The sequence below is a fragment of the Haliotis rubra genome, unplaced genomic scaffold, assembly GCF_003918875.1.
Source record: "Haliotis rubra isolate DU_JTF1 unplaced genomic scaffold, ASM391887v1 Scf21, whole genome shotgun sequence".
NCBI classification, from domain to species: domain Eukaryota; kingdom Metazoa; phylum Mollusca; class Gastropoda; order Lepetellida; family Haliotidae; genus Haliotis; species Haliotis rubra.
In genome coordinates this window covers 1,084,529-1,102,348 of record NW_025766114.1, presented here as the reverse complement: position 1 = coordinate 1,102,348, position 17,820 = coordinate 1,084,529, and the positions used below count along the sequence as shown (strand labels likewise).

Here is a 17,820-nt window from a genome sequence, read left to right as displayed (position 1 = left end):
CAGATTCTTTCACAAAAGTCAGCCTATTTTTTAACATCTTGTTCAGTCTTTGTGATAACAACTGGCATCTATGTGGACAGATGGAGGCTTTCAGGTTTAGAGAAGCTTTGTGCAGGGAAAGAGTGGGTGAGTTTAGTTTTACGCCGCACTCAGCAATATTCCAGCTATATGGCAGCGGTCTGTAAATAATCGAGTCTGGACCAGACAATCCAGTGATCAACAGCATGAGCATCAATCTGCGCAATTGGGAACAGATGACATGTGTCAACCAAGTCAGCGAGCCTGACCAACCGATCCCGTTGGTCGCCTCTTACGACAAGCATGGGTTACTGAAGATCAATATTCTAACCCGGACCTTCACGGGTTGTACAGGGAAAGAAGGAATTATTGTACATTAGTGAAATGGAAAAGATATATCCTGTTAATGCTTGAATTATTCATATTTGGTTTTTAAATTCATATTTATTGTATCACGATACCATATGCGGATTGTTACAACAAACTGAAGAGTTGCTAACCATTTGTTTTCAAAGACAGGCCTGAAACACCTTGCAGGTTACCTTTCTGAGATGATTGCAGGTGATTATAAAACTGAAGTGAATTGATAAATCGTGATTATAGGTTTTTGTTGTTATATAATGACAGCTGACACTGAAATTAGGCTTTACACATTGTACCAAGATGCTGAATCAAATACATGTAATTGTATCCCACTTGCATAGATCGATGCTCATGCTGTTGATCACTGGATTGTCTGGTCCAGACTTGATTATTGACAAACCGCCGCCAGATTGCTGGAATATTGCTGAGTGTGGTGTAACACAACAACCAACCAACCAACCAAACCTTCTGATGAGAAAATACATTAACCACTTAGGCAAAATATGATGGTGAATTTAACATTTCAAGCTTAAATATTAATATAGGATATTTATATAGCGCACATATCCACGCAACTAGTGCATGCTCAAGGCGCTGGTAGTTTTTTCCCTCGATCATTGGATGTCAATCTCAACGGCACATCTTATTATCAATCTCAACTCCATGGGGAGTATACAACTCTTGCAGCCACTAGGCGCACCAAGTTATTGTGTCTTTCTCATCCTAACGAGGTACCCATTCACAGCTGGGTGGACTGGGACACATAGTCATAGTACTTTGTCCATGTTCACTGCACGTTGCTGTACCGGCAACTAGGTGATCAACAAATACACTGGAAAAGTGACAGAACAAGAATGTCTGAGATTGTCATCATTCCCCCAACCTATGAATATCCGGGTTAGAATAGGTCTTCAACAACCCATGCATGTCATAAGAAGTGACTGACAGGATCGGGTGGTCAGGTTCTCTGACTTGATTGGCACATGTCATTGTATCCCAATGGTGTAGATCGATGCTCATGATGTCGATCACTGGATTGTCTGGTCCAGACTTGATTATTTACAGACCGCCGCCATATAGCTGGAATATTGCTGAGTGCAGCATAAAACTAAACTCACTCATTCATTCACTTGTCCAGACTTATATCATGATAGGCATCTATTGTATGACATAATTATTGATGGGTGTGATCTTAGGCTACAGGGCGGTGGGGTAGCTTAGTGGTAAAAGCGTTCGCTCATCACGCCGAAGACCCGGGTTCGATTCCCCACATGGGTACAATGTGTGAAGCCCATTTTTGGTGTGGGCATAAAACAACAAAGAAGAAAGAAAGACATCATCCCCCACACCCCCCCACCCCTTAAATGCTAATTTCAATTCAATTCAATCAGCACATTCTGAATTAAATAAGCAGCTGATCCTTCCTAATATTACCATTTGTTTTCTCTGATGACAAGCATTAATTTTTTGTATTGTCAATATATGACCATAATAGACGTGAATGAAGTAGATGATGTTGAATTGTTTATTATTGGTGAAATCTGTCCAATGACACCAAACAGTAAACAAACATATGGTTTTTGCCCCAACTTTGACAAAGTAATCCGAAAATTAAATTATTTCCCAATAACATCATTTACAAAATATACAACACAGGTGTATAGTACTCACCCGTTGAAGATATCACTGTTTAATAAATCTACAATGGTATTACATAGCGTGTCACAACATTGTGTGCTGCCAGAACTATTTGCACTTGCACCAAGGATATGCGTGACCAAGTTGTGGGGGTGTAATGCTCTTGTTGAATTCTTAGGAAAGAAGTTTCAACTGTAGTTTGCTCGGCTGCATGTTATAGCATATATGTAAAAAAAATAATATGTTGGTTGAAGTCATTTGGTCTCTTTGGTTTATTTTAAAAAAATCAAATTAAACAGTCTAATGTTGACAATTGTAAATTGAATGTATTCATATGCGTGACCCCTGTTATGATAGTGTAATGCACTCTTTCTTTAAGTTGAATTCTGAGATATTATTTTGCTAATGTTGGGTGAGTAATAAATAACATACTAATCGATGTCCCCGCGTAATACCATATTTATGAAAATCGTGAATGGTATTGTTATCTAACTTGCTTTCACTCATTAGAAACCAAACCATTCACTTGTTTCATAAATATGGTATTACACGGGACATCATTTAGTATTCTCTTTATATCCAATAGCTTGAAGAAATAAGATTTCAAGCTGCGTGATATTAGAACTAATATTGATTCGCTGATTCCTTTTTTCTCCAACCTTTACAAGACCATTGTTGAACATATGCCACAAGGAACTCAGCTTAGCTGACAATTCCCCCCTGCCATTTTATTCTATCCATAATGATAATAAGAAAATAATACCAATGATGATACCCCGTGGTTAGTGTTGAAATCAACGCAATCACGAGGTTTCCTTGACGTGTATTTCTTTGCCTCACTTGTCAATTAATGACCAGATTCAGGCACTTATAAAAAGAAGACAAAAAATACATTTTAGGGTTGGCTTCCTGGCATGTCAAAAATGGTATGGTTTGGTGTTAATTAGTGCTAAAAACCCCAAGGTGGAACAAATAGGCATTTCTCGGTGGAGTGTTCATGTGATGCTTTATTGAGAGGAAATGATTGATGACTTTTGCGACGACATTGTGCTGTGGTACACTGTCATGTTCGCTGTCTGTCGGTGAAATAGGCATCGTTTGTCAGGTGTACATTTCAGGGCAGACGGAAATGCACTGAGATGGATTGGCTTTTAGGATGCAGATTTTTGCAGAAAATGTCTTTGCAAATTTGTCGGTTTTTGAAGATGCTCCTCAAACATCCTAGTTGAGGGTTACAGAAAGAAATGTAGAATTTTAGTATTCCGGTCTCAGTCTTAAGAATGTGTCACATTATGTTTTATATTTAATTGATTTTTAGATGCCTTTTTTGTGAGATTTTAGTTTTAAGTTTTTGTCTTTTATCTATGGAAAGTAGCTCAAATGTTTAGAAATGTTTACAGGACTCGTGTGCTACACCCCCCGATTACTGTGATCCATTACTACATGCATACATAGCTTGTATCCAAATTCAAAAACACATTTTTAAATATGTTGTTTGTTTTCAGTTTAACGCCACACCCAGCAAAATGGCAGTGATGTGGAGGTGGTCTGTAGATAATCAAGCCTGGACCAGATAATCCTGTGATTGACATCATGAGCATCGGTCTACGCAATTGGGATATGATGACATGTGTCAACCAAGTCAGAGAGCCTGACCACCCAATCCTGTTAATCGCCTGTTAATCGCCTCTTCCAACAAGTATGGGTTGCTGAAGACTAATTCTAAACATGATCTTCACGGATCCCAAACATCTAATAATGACACCAAATGTACACAGAACATGGAATATACAATAAACTAGGCTTATGGAGAGAACACATGTTGAAAAATCTTGAAAACTGCTTGTTCTAGTATCAACAAATGCCCATTTTATAATGCTAGCCTCTTACGACAAGCATGGGTTGCTGAAGACCAATTCTAACCTGTACCTTCATGGGACCCAAATGTGTTATAATGATACCAGATGTACATGGAAAATGGAATATACAGCAGATAAGGTCTATGGAGTGAACACATGTTGCAAAATCTTGAAAATTGCTTGTTCTAGTATTGACTAATGCCCATTTTATAATGCTAGCTAGATACACATAATACTGACTTTGAGCTGATAAGTCCTTGTTTAATCCTCTTTATTTTGATACCAGGCAGGGCAAAAACAAGTACCATTCTCTTGGTATGATTCATCCAGGGGATCAAACGACCAGCTTTTCTCTTCCTGTACAGTGAGTGAGTGAGTTTTACACCGCTTTTAGCAATATTTCAGCAATATCACGGCGGGGGACACCAGAAATGGGCTTTACACATTGTGCCCATGTGGGGAATCAAAGCCGAGTTTTTGGTGTGACAAGCGAACACTTTAACCAGTAGGCTACCCCACCGCCCCTCTGTACAGATTCTCTATCCACTAGACCATGGTGATAGTCGAAAAACTGTCAGTACCAATGTGAATAATATAGGGATGTCAGGATACAGGTGCCTCACAATATGATACGTATCTCGATACTGAGGTCAAAATACAATACACATCAATATACTACTTTTCTGACATTTTGCGTGTAACAAGCAGCCATTACCTGGATAGGTGACCAGTCCCCAAACATTTTGGGAGGGATTACTAGAGAAGGGAAACTGAGTATCACCCATGTATTTAGTCTCTCTTCGGGTGATGAGCGAACACTTTAACCACTAGGCTACCCCACCGCTCCTCTGTACAGATTCTCTGTCCACCAGACCATGATGATGGTCGAAAAACTGAATAATATAGGGATGTCTTGATACAGGTGCCTCATGATATGATACTACCTTGATTCTGAAGTCAAAATACAAAACGCATCACAATACTACTTTTCTGACATTTTGCGTGTAATAAGCAGCCATTACCTGGATAGCAAGCTCATACCATAGCTCATCAGTCATGAAACAGTCGTAGGGATTACTAGAGAAGGGAAACTATCACCCAAGTATCTAGTCTCTCATACAGACCCTGAAACAAATATACCCAATACAGCCCATGCAAGTCTAGAATGTGTAGCAAGTCTAGATTACCACAGTTTCAGAAATGAAGGAAGTATCTGGCCTCCTTTTTATTGTATTTTATTTTAATTTAAAACCTTTTTTTCTGTAAGATATTTTCATTTCAGAGACTAACTGTTAGTGCACCAAGTATCCATCAACCACACTCTCCATGCAACATATGTTATATTTGGGGTTACACTTTCTTAGTAAAGTACAAATTCTAGTACTATTTGGGGGTTGAGTGCCACCGCGACTTTGTGTGCTGGCGATTGGTGCCTGACTCTCAGGGTGTGGGTTCGAAACCCGGATGGGACTCAACCCCCCAAAAGTACTATAATTTGTACTTTACTGAGAAAGTGTAATCCCAAATATAACATATGTTGCATTTGACCACTTTCTAAATGGCATTGTGTAATCACCCTCTCTATGTTTACTCACATTTGATGTTACGTATAACAATATTACAAGAGGAAAATATGAAAAGTTCACTTATATTAATGTCCTGTTTGTATTTAAAAGAATTGTTTTATATGAAATATCGGTGCAACATGTCAAAATTTGAATCAATACTAAAACAAATGAATCGTGTATTGTATTGTGCAAAGCTTGCCAGTGATGCACCGCTGCATCGTTGAATCATGACATTGCTAGAACGTTAACACATTAGCAAACACTCAATGGTCCAAAAAGAGCGACACATTATCTGACAAATGCAATATATGTCTTCCATTGATGATCGTATTACCAGTGATTAACCATAATCACTGAAGATTAAATCAAACATTTTCATCATGTATTGTAGTATATGTACAGATTCTTGAAACCCCCAGCTCTTTCGACTAAGCTGGAGCGGTGGGGTAGCCTCATTGGGGTAGCCTCATCACGTTGAAGACCCGGGTTTGATTCCCCACATGGGTACAATGTGTGAAGCCCATTTCTGGTGTCCTCCACCATGATATTACTGGAATATTGCTAAAAACGGCGTAAAACCATACTCAATCACTTCAACTAAGCTTGATTAAAATTTGAGAAACAAATTTGGTCATGTTTGCTAGCTTTAATTTTCAGCATACAGAAAGTACATGTATATCTGTGTCTATTTCTGAAATATCATGTTATTAAATATAAATAATCAAGCTGAACTTTAGTGCCTATTAACTGTTTTTTTCCCCATTTAAAAAGTAATAGCATAACATTTGATCTTTACTTGAATTCATTTACGCAGTAAATGTTGCAAAAATTTCAGAAATGTTCATGTAAGGTAAGGAGTTGCTAACTCTTTTGTTAGTGTCTAGAAAGACATTTGCAATACATTAATTATGATCAGATCTTTTCATTAATGATTTGTTACTAAATAACATGAAATTTACAACTACAAATTAGAGGCGATTTCTTTAGAAATGATTAAAATCTTCTTAGTTGATGTCCACACTTTCTATTTTATGCCTTCGCTTCATCCGACGACATGAATGATTGACCAATCAGTCGACTGTAGTCATTTTTGCATCATTAGGAGGGTCATCTGGTTCCCTTTGTGATACGTTAGGCGAGAAGAAAATGAAATCAATTATGCAAGAGGGATGCAAAACTCTCACTTTGAAGTCATCCATTCCAGCTTTTATGATGCATAAACAATTCTTATCACGTTTCCTTTATTACAAAGAAGCTGCCCATGCCTTTGTTCTTTAGAAGCGAATTGCCTCATATTTAATGATTCATCATTGTATCCCGTTATTGTCTTGTACACAGCTTTACTGTCGTACATGTTCCAGTAATTAATATAAATGTTCAATTATTCCCATGTCCGAGATTAGAAGGCTCATTTGATTTTAACACCAGACTGCCCATATTCTCACTTGTGTATTACAATCTCAAAAACTGCCATTTTCTTGCTCCCTGCTTCCTAAGCCTGAATATTCTACAAGCTCTTCTGGATTTACACTCTAATGTACTGTCAAACCTTCTGGACTGTCAGAGTGTTCTTCCGGAAACTTCTTCTTCAACAAAGCTGAATTAGTTTCATTGAATCTCCTTTTTCAAAGTCAGTTTGCATCCATTTGTCAATCCTCTTTTCACCAAGAAGTCTTCACTGTGCCATTTTCATCTGTGGCGTTCCCGGTAGATGTCACTTTCTGGAAGCTTTGACATTTTTGTACTACAAACTAGGGTTTACTTTTCTCTCTTCAAATGCAATTCATGTCCCTCTTGTGAGATTTCTTGATCAAGCACGGATGCACATATACACATGACCAGCTTCAGCAGCTGACCAAGATGACATAATGGGGTCATTTGGTCAGGCTCGGTAGCCATTGTACACTGACAGCATTAGGCATTACTGCTGTCAACGACTTGCTGGTATAGTATGGCTGGTCGACTTGCTGGTATAATATGGCTGGTCGACTTGCTGGTCGACTTGCTGGTATAATATGGCTGGTCGACTTGCTGGTATAATATGGCTGGTCGACTTGCTGGTATAATATGGCTGGTCTACTTGCTGGTATTGTGTGGCTGGTCGACTTGCTGGTATTGTGTGGCTGGTCGACTTGCTGGTATAGTATGGTTGGTGGACTTGCTGGTGTAGTATGGCTGGTCGACTTGCTGGTATTGTGTGGCTGGTCGACTTGCTGGTATAATATGGCTGGTCGACTTGCTGGTATAATATGGCTGGTGGACTTGCTGGTATAGTATGGCTGGTGGACTTGCTGGTATAGTATGGCTGGTGGACTTGCTGGTATAATATGGCTGGTGGACTTGCTGGTATAATATGGCTGGTGGACTTGCTGGTATAATATGGCTGGTGGACTTGCTGGTATAATATGGCTGGTGGACTTGCTGGTATATATATGGCTGGTGGACTTGCTGGTATAATATGGCTGGTGGACTTGCTGGTGGACTTGCTGGTATAGTATGGCTGGTCGACTTGCTGGTATGCTGGTATATGATGACTTGCTGGTATAATATGACTTGGACTTGCTGGTATAATATGGCTGGTCGACTTGCTGGTATAATATGGACTTGCTGTATAATATGGCTGGTTGGACTTGCTGGTATAGTATGGCTGGTCGACTTGCTGGTATAATATGGCTGGTCGACTTGCTGGTATAATGGTGGACTGTATAATATGGCTGGGACTTGCTGGTATAATATGGCTGGTCGACTTGCTGGTATAGTATGGCTGGTGGACTTGCTGGTATAATATGGCTGGTGGACTTGCTGGTATAATATGGCTGGTCGACTTGCTGGTATAGTATGGCTGGTCGACTTGCTGGTATAGTATGGTATAGTATAATGGCTGGTGGACTTGCTGGTATGGACTTGCTGGTATAATATGGCTGGTATAGTATGGCTGGTGGACTTGCTGGTATAGTATGGCTGGTGGACTTGCTGGTATAATATGGCTGGTGGACTTGCTGGTATAATATGGCTGGTCGACTTGCTGGTATAGTATGGCTGGTCGACTTGCTGGTATAATATGGCTGGTGGACTTGCTGGTATAGTATGGCTGGTGAGACTTGCTGGTATAGTATGGCTGGTGGCTGGTGGACTTGCTGGTATAATATGGCTGGTGGTATAGTATGGCTTTTGCTGGTATAGTATGGCTGGTGGACTTGCTGGTATAGTATGGCTGGTGGCTTGCTGGTATAGTATGGCTTGCTGGTATAGTATGGCTGGTGGACTTGCTGGTATAGTATGGCTGGTGGACTTGCTGGTATATATGGCTGGTCGACTTGCTGGTATAGTATGGCTGGTGGACTTGCTGGTATAATATGGCTGGTGGACTTGCTGGTATAATATGGCTGGTCGACTTGCTGGTATAATATGGCTGGTGGACTTGCTGGTATAATATGGCTGGTGGACTTGCTGGTATAGTATGGCTGGTGGACTTGCTGGTATATGCTGGTATAGTACTGGCTGGTATAGTATGGCTGGTGGACTTGCTGGTATATGGCTGGTTGACTTGCTGGTATAATATGGCTGGTCGACTTGCTGGTATAATATGGATATAATATGGCTGGTGGACTTGCTGGTATAATATGGCTGGTGGACTTGCTGGTATAGTAAGACTTGCGACTTGCTGGTATAGTATGGCTGGTCAACTTGCTGGTATAATATGGCTGGTCGACTTGCTGGTATAATATGGCTATAATATGGCTGGGACTTGCTGGTATGGCTGGTGGACTTGCTGGTATAATATGGCTGGTCGACTTGCTGGTATAATATGGCTGGTCGACTTGCTGGTATAGTATGGCTGGTCGACTTGCTGGTATAATATGGCTGGTCGACTTGCTGGTATAATATGGCTGGTGGACTTGCTGGTATAATATGGCTGGTCGACTTGCTGGTATAATATGGCTGGTGGACTTGCTGGTATAGTATGGCTGGTCGACTTGCTGGTATAATATGGCTGGTCGACTGGCTGGTCGACTTGCTGGTATAGTATGGCTGATGGACTTGCTGGTATAGTATGGCTGTTATACAGTAAGAATCTGGCTGCGAGGAGAGTTAAATAGCATTCACTTACTGATTTTGGTAGCTCTGAGGTACAATTATTGCACATGGCATTCTTGACCACACGTCTTGACCACATAATTATTGTTCTTTGATGTCTTTATGTATGCCTGTAGGTACAATTCATTTGAATCTTGGACAAACTGATTGTATATAACATGCTAATGTTTCTCTTCAATGTTAAGCAACTCTTCTAACCCTTCAGGGTAGTATCGCAGTCTAGTGGTTCAATCATTAGATGAAGATCCTGAAAACATTGGTTTGATTCCTGCTGGGGACAAAGTGTAAGGCTAATCTCTGTGCTCATGAAAGGATATCGGTGGAAAAATACTGAAATCTCATTCCAACTAAGTCCCACAAGACATATGATCAGTGACTTTTGCCAGTTGCAGTCACCTTGAATATAAGAACATCCAGTTGAGTCCTGAGAAAATTTCTGAAATATGCTGAAAATCAACAGCTAAAGTGGTGTTGGTAAACAGTGTTCTTGTTCTTGGCAATCACTGCACATATATATATATATATATAGATATATACATGTGATGTTCTTGAAGGTCTCGATGGTCTTGTACTTGAATCCGTTACTACCCGTCAAGAGCCAGGTTAGAATTGGTCTTCAGCAACCGATGCTTGTCATAAGAGGTGACTAACGGGATCGGGTGGTGAGGCTTGCTGACTTGATTGACACATGTCTTCGTATCCCAATTGTGTGGATTGGTGCTCATGATGTCAATCATTGGATTGCTTGGTCCAGACTCGACTATTTACATACCGCTGACATATAGCTGGAATATTGCTGAGTTTGTTAAACAACAAACAAATAAGCAATGAAACCCCTTACCAAACATATTCTGTCAACTCCTTAAGTTCCTGTTCTTGCTCAGATTCAGATATTCCCTAAGGAGTTCAAACACCACCTTTTCATCCATCTTGCCCACTTCCTTTTTCACTTACAGCGATCATCCCTCTCTCAACCTAATATTTCAATTCCAATCGGAGCGTCCACAATCACTGACTCATCAATCTCACCTCAACCCATAATGCAAATGATGGGTCCACTTGCTTCAGCAGACATATTCCCACCCCTGATTCTCACATTACAGTTATTCCTTATTTATGTCCCTTTCTTTCGTTTTCTTTGCCAGTTGTTGAATGACATCTTCTTTGTTCTTGGTTCACTTTGAAGTAGAGGACGCCATACTGTGGCCTAATTTCAATAATGCTTGGCTTCAATATTGATGTGTACAATGGGACTATTACACCCCATAACCTTATGCGAGCATGTACAATTACATTCCCTTGAAACAGACACCAAAAGACATCGTGCTCATCAGTCTGTCAGTAATGATTTCCTAACAACTAGAAGAATGCTTTTTATTGCCGACTTTTGTTTTTGTGAGCAGATTCCTTTCGTTGTTAACAATATTCAGTGAACAAGGATGGATTTTATGACGTGGATCTGGTTGCCAATGTGTTTGCCAAGAAAATAGTGTCATGATATTATTTATTTTTAAAATCACAACCAAATGTCTTTGATTAGTACTGGGTGTTGGAAGAGATTTGATGCTGAGTGTGAAGATGCCGACATGTTTATTTGTGGCATTAGCTGATACTGTCCATTAGACTCAAAACAAACATAGACTTGTTGAATTTAGGGAAATGTGTTTTGGTTTGTGATTATATATTACTGATTAAGGGGAAAATGTCAGGATGGAAACTTCAGATGATGAGCAACCATTGATTTTAAGCTTAAGACAACCATTTTTTTGGTCAACATGTTCATGAAGTTGATTCCATTGTTTTCATCCATCGTATCATGATGTCATCACATTCCAGAGGGGTGTGAAGGCCATTTCAGGGTGGTATTGCTAAAACCAGCATAAAACTAAACTCACTCACTCACTCAGAGTGACATCCTACTTGTTTCATAACTTTAGAGTTTACAAACAGTTAGTCTGCTTCAGAAAAAGACCCGTAACTTTTGAATTTTACAATTTTGATAAATATTATGTCTTTTAGAAAAGTTATCAGGTATTTTACAATTGAATGCTCATTAAAACAATTTGCAAAAACCACATGATATTTATCTAACAGAGGGTCTTGTCAGCTGCTCACCAATCAATATGATGCCCTTCTTAACAACCAGGGACATTGGGGTAGCCTTGTGGTTAAAACATTCGCTCATCACACCGAAGGGTCAGGTTCAATTTCCCTCTTGGGTACGTTATGTCAAATCCATTCTGGTATCCCCACCTAATATTGCTGGAATACTGCTAAAAGTGGTGTACAACCCAACTCACTCACTCTCAACAGCCTTGTGAACCTTCTCTTCTCTGTTTAGCATTATATGACAAGTTAAGCACCTCTTCTGTGGGTACTGGGAGATTCTGGGTTAAACAGATGGGGTGGTCAGGCTTAAGGACTGGAAACCATTTAAGTATGCATGTCTGTTTGTCAGAATTGTTTCACATGTTAAATTACATGTACAGAATGACTTGCATTTCAAGTACACTCATTACCTGGTAAATTCAAATCATCTGAAATAAGCTGGTTTTATAGTGCTAGCTCACTGAGATACCACACCCCAGTTAAGCATAAATACCCCACTCAGACACATTATACAGACTCCGAGCCGACCAGTCCTTGTTGTACCCATTAATGCCGAGCGCCAGGCAGAGACCAACAAGTACCATATTTTCACGTCTTTTGGTATGACGCGGCCGGGGATCGAACCCGCGACCTTCCGCTCTCCGGGCGGATGCTCTAACCACTACACCATGGAGGCGGTCACAGCATAACAGAAAAAGAGGTGAAAACATCTTCTCCATGTTCATAAGAATTGGTTTTGCTTATCTATTTTTTTATCAGTGGCTGAATTAGCTGACTGTTTAGAAATCACCATAAAATTGCATGAATATAGTTTAGTATTGGGGCTTTCTGGTTTCTGTTGGTCCCAGAAACAAATGCTGCATTGCTGCCAGATGGATCAGGTGGTCGATGACTTCATTGAAGACATGTCATTGTGTCCCAACATGGACGGTTTCATGTTACAGATATTACATTGGGATTACAATGTCTCAGTAAGGTACAGATTCTAGTACTTTGGGGGTTGGGTTCCATCTGGTATTCAAACATAAACACTTGACCACTTTCTAAAAGACATTCTGTATTCAGAGCATGGATACTTGCTCACAATATCAATCACTGGATTTTCAGTTCTGACCTCTGTTAGCACATACATGATTTTAGGTGTATTACATGTTGCTGAATTCAGCCTAAAAACCCCAGCCAAACCAACAAATAAACACAAACAATCCTATTTTGATCTCCGAGGATATGTTATCCCAACCACTGTTGTTGAAGTAACAGTATCAGCTCTATTTTCTTTCAGCAAATGGTAAAAAGTTTGAAAGTAAATAATGTGGTCATTTCAAGCTTTGTAAAGGTTCCCTAACTCAGTTTTACGGTTGTATAAGCAGCCATTGTGAGTTCCTGACAACGTCTTTCACCACACATCACACAGGCCAAGCATCAAACACCATTTTTGATGCGTTAACCAGTATCACGGTGCCATTATAGTCAACAAGTAAACCACTTTCTCCTGATGTTCCTTCAAAGGTCAGCTAGTATACACAGTTCTGAAGTATTCTGAGTTCTGAAGAACTTTCATTACACTCAGTGATATTCCGTTTTTTTCTGGCAGTGAACACTGTTTGGTACTGTCATATTATCCATTCTGTTATGTCTGACTCCAGTGTATTGTTCAAATGGTAGTTTGGATTTGACTTCTTGTTCAAGCCTACGTCTAGCTGAAGTTAGCTCAAGTTCTGCTTCATATGACCAGAGGGTAAACTCCAGATGTCATAATGCTGGGGACGAACCTGTAGATGTGTGTATGGCAGTGTGTTGTGATAAAAAAACTTCAGTTCTAGTTACAAGACAATGACAACCCTTCTGCACTTTACGTCCACACGCAACCATAGACAGTCATGTATACTTTTGGTCTTTGGCGCTTACGAAGATATCAATTACATACAGAATTATCCCCAGTTGTTCAGAGGGATGTACTGGAGCAGGGCACACCAAGCAGAATCTCTTGATATTCCATGTCTGATGCAGTGTTCTACTTAGAGATGAGGAAATGGCAGCTGCAGCAGCAGCATCTATCACTGCCAGATGTCGAGAATAATACACCCTTGGGTAACCTTGTGCTTTAATCCATTCACTCATTAAGCCTTGGTTTGAGGTTTATTTCCCAAAAAGGATACAATTTGTGTAGTTCTTTCTCTATTATTTCCCTTGCCATGATGTAACGCCAGAATCTACTCGCATTATCACCTAATCACGCTTGTCCTAATCCATCTGTCACTTCTGTGAAATTACTGCAGCCAAAGTCATCATGTCTCATGTGTACAGTACAGCAAAGTTACTGACAGACCTTGTGTCTGCCTGAGGTGGTGAGGTAGCCGAACAGTCAAAGTGTACGCTCATCATGCTGAAGACCCGGGTTCGATTCCCCACATGGGTACAATGTGTGAAGCCCATTTCTGGTGGATATTGCTGGAATATTGCTAAAAGCAGCGTAAAACCATACTCACTCGTTGTATCAGCCTGATAGACGGTATTATCACTCAGGATTATGTTTACTTTACAAAGAATGCTGAATAAAATTCATTTCTACAAGGGCTCTGGGGTAGCTTAGTGGTTAAAGCGTTCACTCGTCTCACTGAAGACCTGGGTTAGATTCCCCACATGGGTACAATGTGTGAAGCCCATTTCAAGTGTCCCCAGCCGTGATATTGCTGGAATATTGCTAAAAGCAGCGTAAAACCATACTCACTCACTCACACATTTCTACAACCTGTTGGCTTTTTCATTTACATGGAGTAACACAGGCCAAGCATCTCAATTTGACACAAGTTTTGAATGGCATTTAGAAGTGATAAACATAAGAAGGGATTTATGGATAGCAACTTCTTTATTTTGAGGAATCCTTTTGTCCATTGCTCATGACCAATTACTGCTATGTTAACTCCTGGCTTCCATTTTCCCATTGCTCATGACCAATCAGTTCCAAGTTAACTCCCGGCTTCCATATGTCCTTGCTAATCACCAATCCCTGTTAATCTGCACCCAAAAAGGGTGTATTTCCTATACATTATGACCTGAGGTGTTTTCCTGTTCATAAGAAAAACAATGATGCATCATTTATTCATATTCGTCGGTCAGTGTTCACAGAAGGTTTACCTAACATGAGCTCCTATGGAAGCATCCTCTGATCTCCAATCAGAGAGGTATCACACTGGAGGAAAAGATGTGTGTCCTGATCAGTGTGCAAAAAAAGCCACTTGTCTGCTAGCCCATGGCTAGTAAAAATCCAGTCAGGCAAGTAAATCTCCACCGCCACTGGCCCGACTGGCTAGTGAATTTTCATGGGGTCATTTTGTAAATATATCACTCTCTCCGACTTCTTTATAACTAAAAGTTAAACTAAGTTTAAACTAAGTTATAACTCACTTTTAAGTTATGCAAGATTATGGCCTGATAAAAAATGTTCATCATATTAGCAGCTTAATGATGAAACCTATGTCTACATTCAAATTTTGGACTAGTGAATTATTCTGTGGGCTAGTTACTTTCAGGCAGTTCGCACAACTGGCTTGCAAAATTTGGAAACTATTTTGCACACTGGTCCTGATTCATAAGGCATTGTTAGTGCTATAATCAGTCATAACTTTGTATGTTATCATAATGACTTCAAATGTTATCATATTAACTTAACATATTATTCAGTTAACTTTGCATGTTATTATATTAACTTTACAGAGTATAATATCAACTTTAAATATGATCATATTAACTTTACATATTATCATATTATCTTCACCTTATATAATGAAATTACTTGTTATCATATTAACTTTAGATATTATTAAACTGACTTCACATGTTATTATATTTACTTTACAGATTATCATATCGATTATAAATATTATCATACTCACTTCACGTTTTCACATCATCTTCACTTGTTATAATAACTTTACATATTCTACTAATTTTACATGTTTTCATATTAACTTCCATATTATCACATTTACTTCACATGCTATCTTAAGGTTCAAATCACCCATGGCTACAAAGGCTCCGTGGATCAGGGCCCTGAATGTAACGAGACTGTTAATGTCCATATGCTAAGCCATCCCTGTGAATACAGGAGTGAGCTACCCTACCGTCAAACCATCCAGCATGAAAATCACAACATTTTCTCTCATGAAAATTTCGCTGTATAAAGAATGTTCCAGGTGAGCAACAGTACCTTTGCTCTATTTTGAATGATTTATGTGTAAACGCAATTGATTATTGCTAGGATATCCCTGCCACGACTATGACAAATGTATCGCTTGCTTTGATGGAACTTATTTCCAACAGAGAGCCATTGTATCACCTTTTTATGTGTAGACACTATTTCTTTTTGGGATCGATTTCGATGAAACTAATTTTGTTGGGATTACACTTGGCTCAGTTTGCAATATTCGTATTTTGGATGTTTTTGAAGGAGCAAGAAATAGAGAGACAGGAAGGAAGTTGTTGGAAACAAAGTATCATGTTCATGTTCAATTTCTAAATGCCGGTCGAAGACATTTTATCATTATATTAAATATAAATCAGATGCGTGTATGTAAAATGCAGGTGGAAATCTGATTTTGGTATTTCCAGTGTGTAAAACAATTAGACTGGACTCCTTCATCAGTGATAACTGGTCAGCGGTGGGTGAACAGATTGTCTAATGGCAATGAGTGAGTGAGTGAGTTTAGTTTTATGCTATTTTTAGCAATATTCCAGCAATATCAAGGCGGGGGGCACCAGAAATGAGCTTCACACATTGTACCCATGTGGGGAATCGAGCTGGTCTTCGGTGTGACGAGTGAAAGCTTTAACCACGAGGCTACCCCACCACCCCTCATGGCAAAGATGATTGTTTTCAAGGCCTTGACAAAAGCTTTATAGGAAGTATGTGGAGGACGCTTCCAAATTGGACATTTCAGTTATGGGCGTTATTTTCAGTCGTAAATCCCTACCTTGAACCATGTGTTCCTGTGGTTTTTTTTCCGGTAAATAATTGACTAGGCTTTGCACGTATTTATGGTGGATGCCTCTCGTGGCGTAGTACATGCTCATATTTCATAAAGAACTAATATAATGTATATAATACATTTGTAGAGCATCTTATATCCATCTCAAAGATGCTCAGTGGCACTAAGGTTAAATTATGTGCAAAGCAGACATTTTTAGGCTGGTTAACCCAAGCTGCCAGCGAGGTGCTGGAAGGTTAACAGTCACAAGACCATCTTATCCCACCAGGTACCCATTCAGTGCTGGGTTAACAGAGGCTATTTTGAACAAACTCACTTGCCTAAAGTGCAACCACATGTGTCACGTGGGGGCAGGGGGCGACCACATGGGACAGGACTTAAGTCCAGGTAATTCTCAGGAGCCCATCTGTGACCACCGTTGTTAAACACGCAAAACACAACTTTGCAGATTCTGATACCTTTCGGTATGGACTTACAGTAACAAATTATCAAAAATGCAAATTCAACTTATAAAGTTGCAAGATAACGCGATGAAAAAAATCCCGCGAAATCGGAGTTCAAACGATTCACTAAAATAACCCCAGCTGGGGTGAAAAGTGTTTTCAACAGCTGTGCTGAGCTGTGCATATAGCGCATGCGCAGTGAATAGGTTCACACGGCTTGAACTGGGATGCCTATACACACACAAAGAGTGCTTCAGTTCCAGGGTAGTAAACCTAAGTACAAAATATTGCACTTTTGAATTGCGATTGTATGCTGATAATTTTGTTTATTTGTTTTTTCATAATGAGCAATGTGTATTATCTGTCAATAATAAATGATAATTGTGTTTTAATTATGATTATTTTGTTCGTTCCTGGGCCCATTGCACAAGACCACCACCACAGACTATTGGATAATATTTCACAATCCCGTGCTCATGATGTAGTCAGAAGTATACAGTGATCTTTGCTTTTGGCAGACACTTCTTATGATTATGTTTTGACACTTTTTTTTATTCAGAAGGTGAACCATGGTCCCTTTCAGTATAGGTGAGGATGTTTTGATATGTGAAAAATGTTTTTTTTGTCATTGCTAGGGTTAAACTAGAATTATGCAGAATGTTATTTGATTTAAAAAAAAAAAAAAATTTGTTTCTTGAATCCAGCTTCCTAGGAATGCCATGGTCAGAATTGAAGC

At 39.5% G+C, this 17,820-nt stretch overlaps 1 protein-coding gene across 1 annotated transcript; it reads right to left on the bottom strand.

The window, feature by feature from the left end:
• Positions 1–7,320: 7,320 nt before the first annotated feature.
• On the bottom strand, positions 7,321–10,473 carry LOC124276493 (extensin-2-like). The gene is made up of 2 exons (XM_046712123.1): positions 10,462–10,473; positions 7,321–9,504 (listed from the first exon to the last, which is right to left on the bottom strand). The coding sequence occupies exons 1-2, from the start codon at positions 10,471–10,473 to the stop codon at positions 7,321–7,323; spliced, it is 2,196 nt and encodes a 731-aa protein (XP_046568079.1).
• Between the last annotated feature and the right edge of the window lie 7,347 nt (positions 10,474–17,820).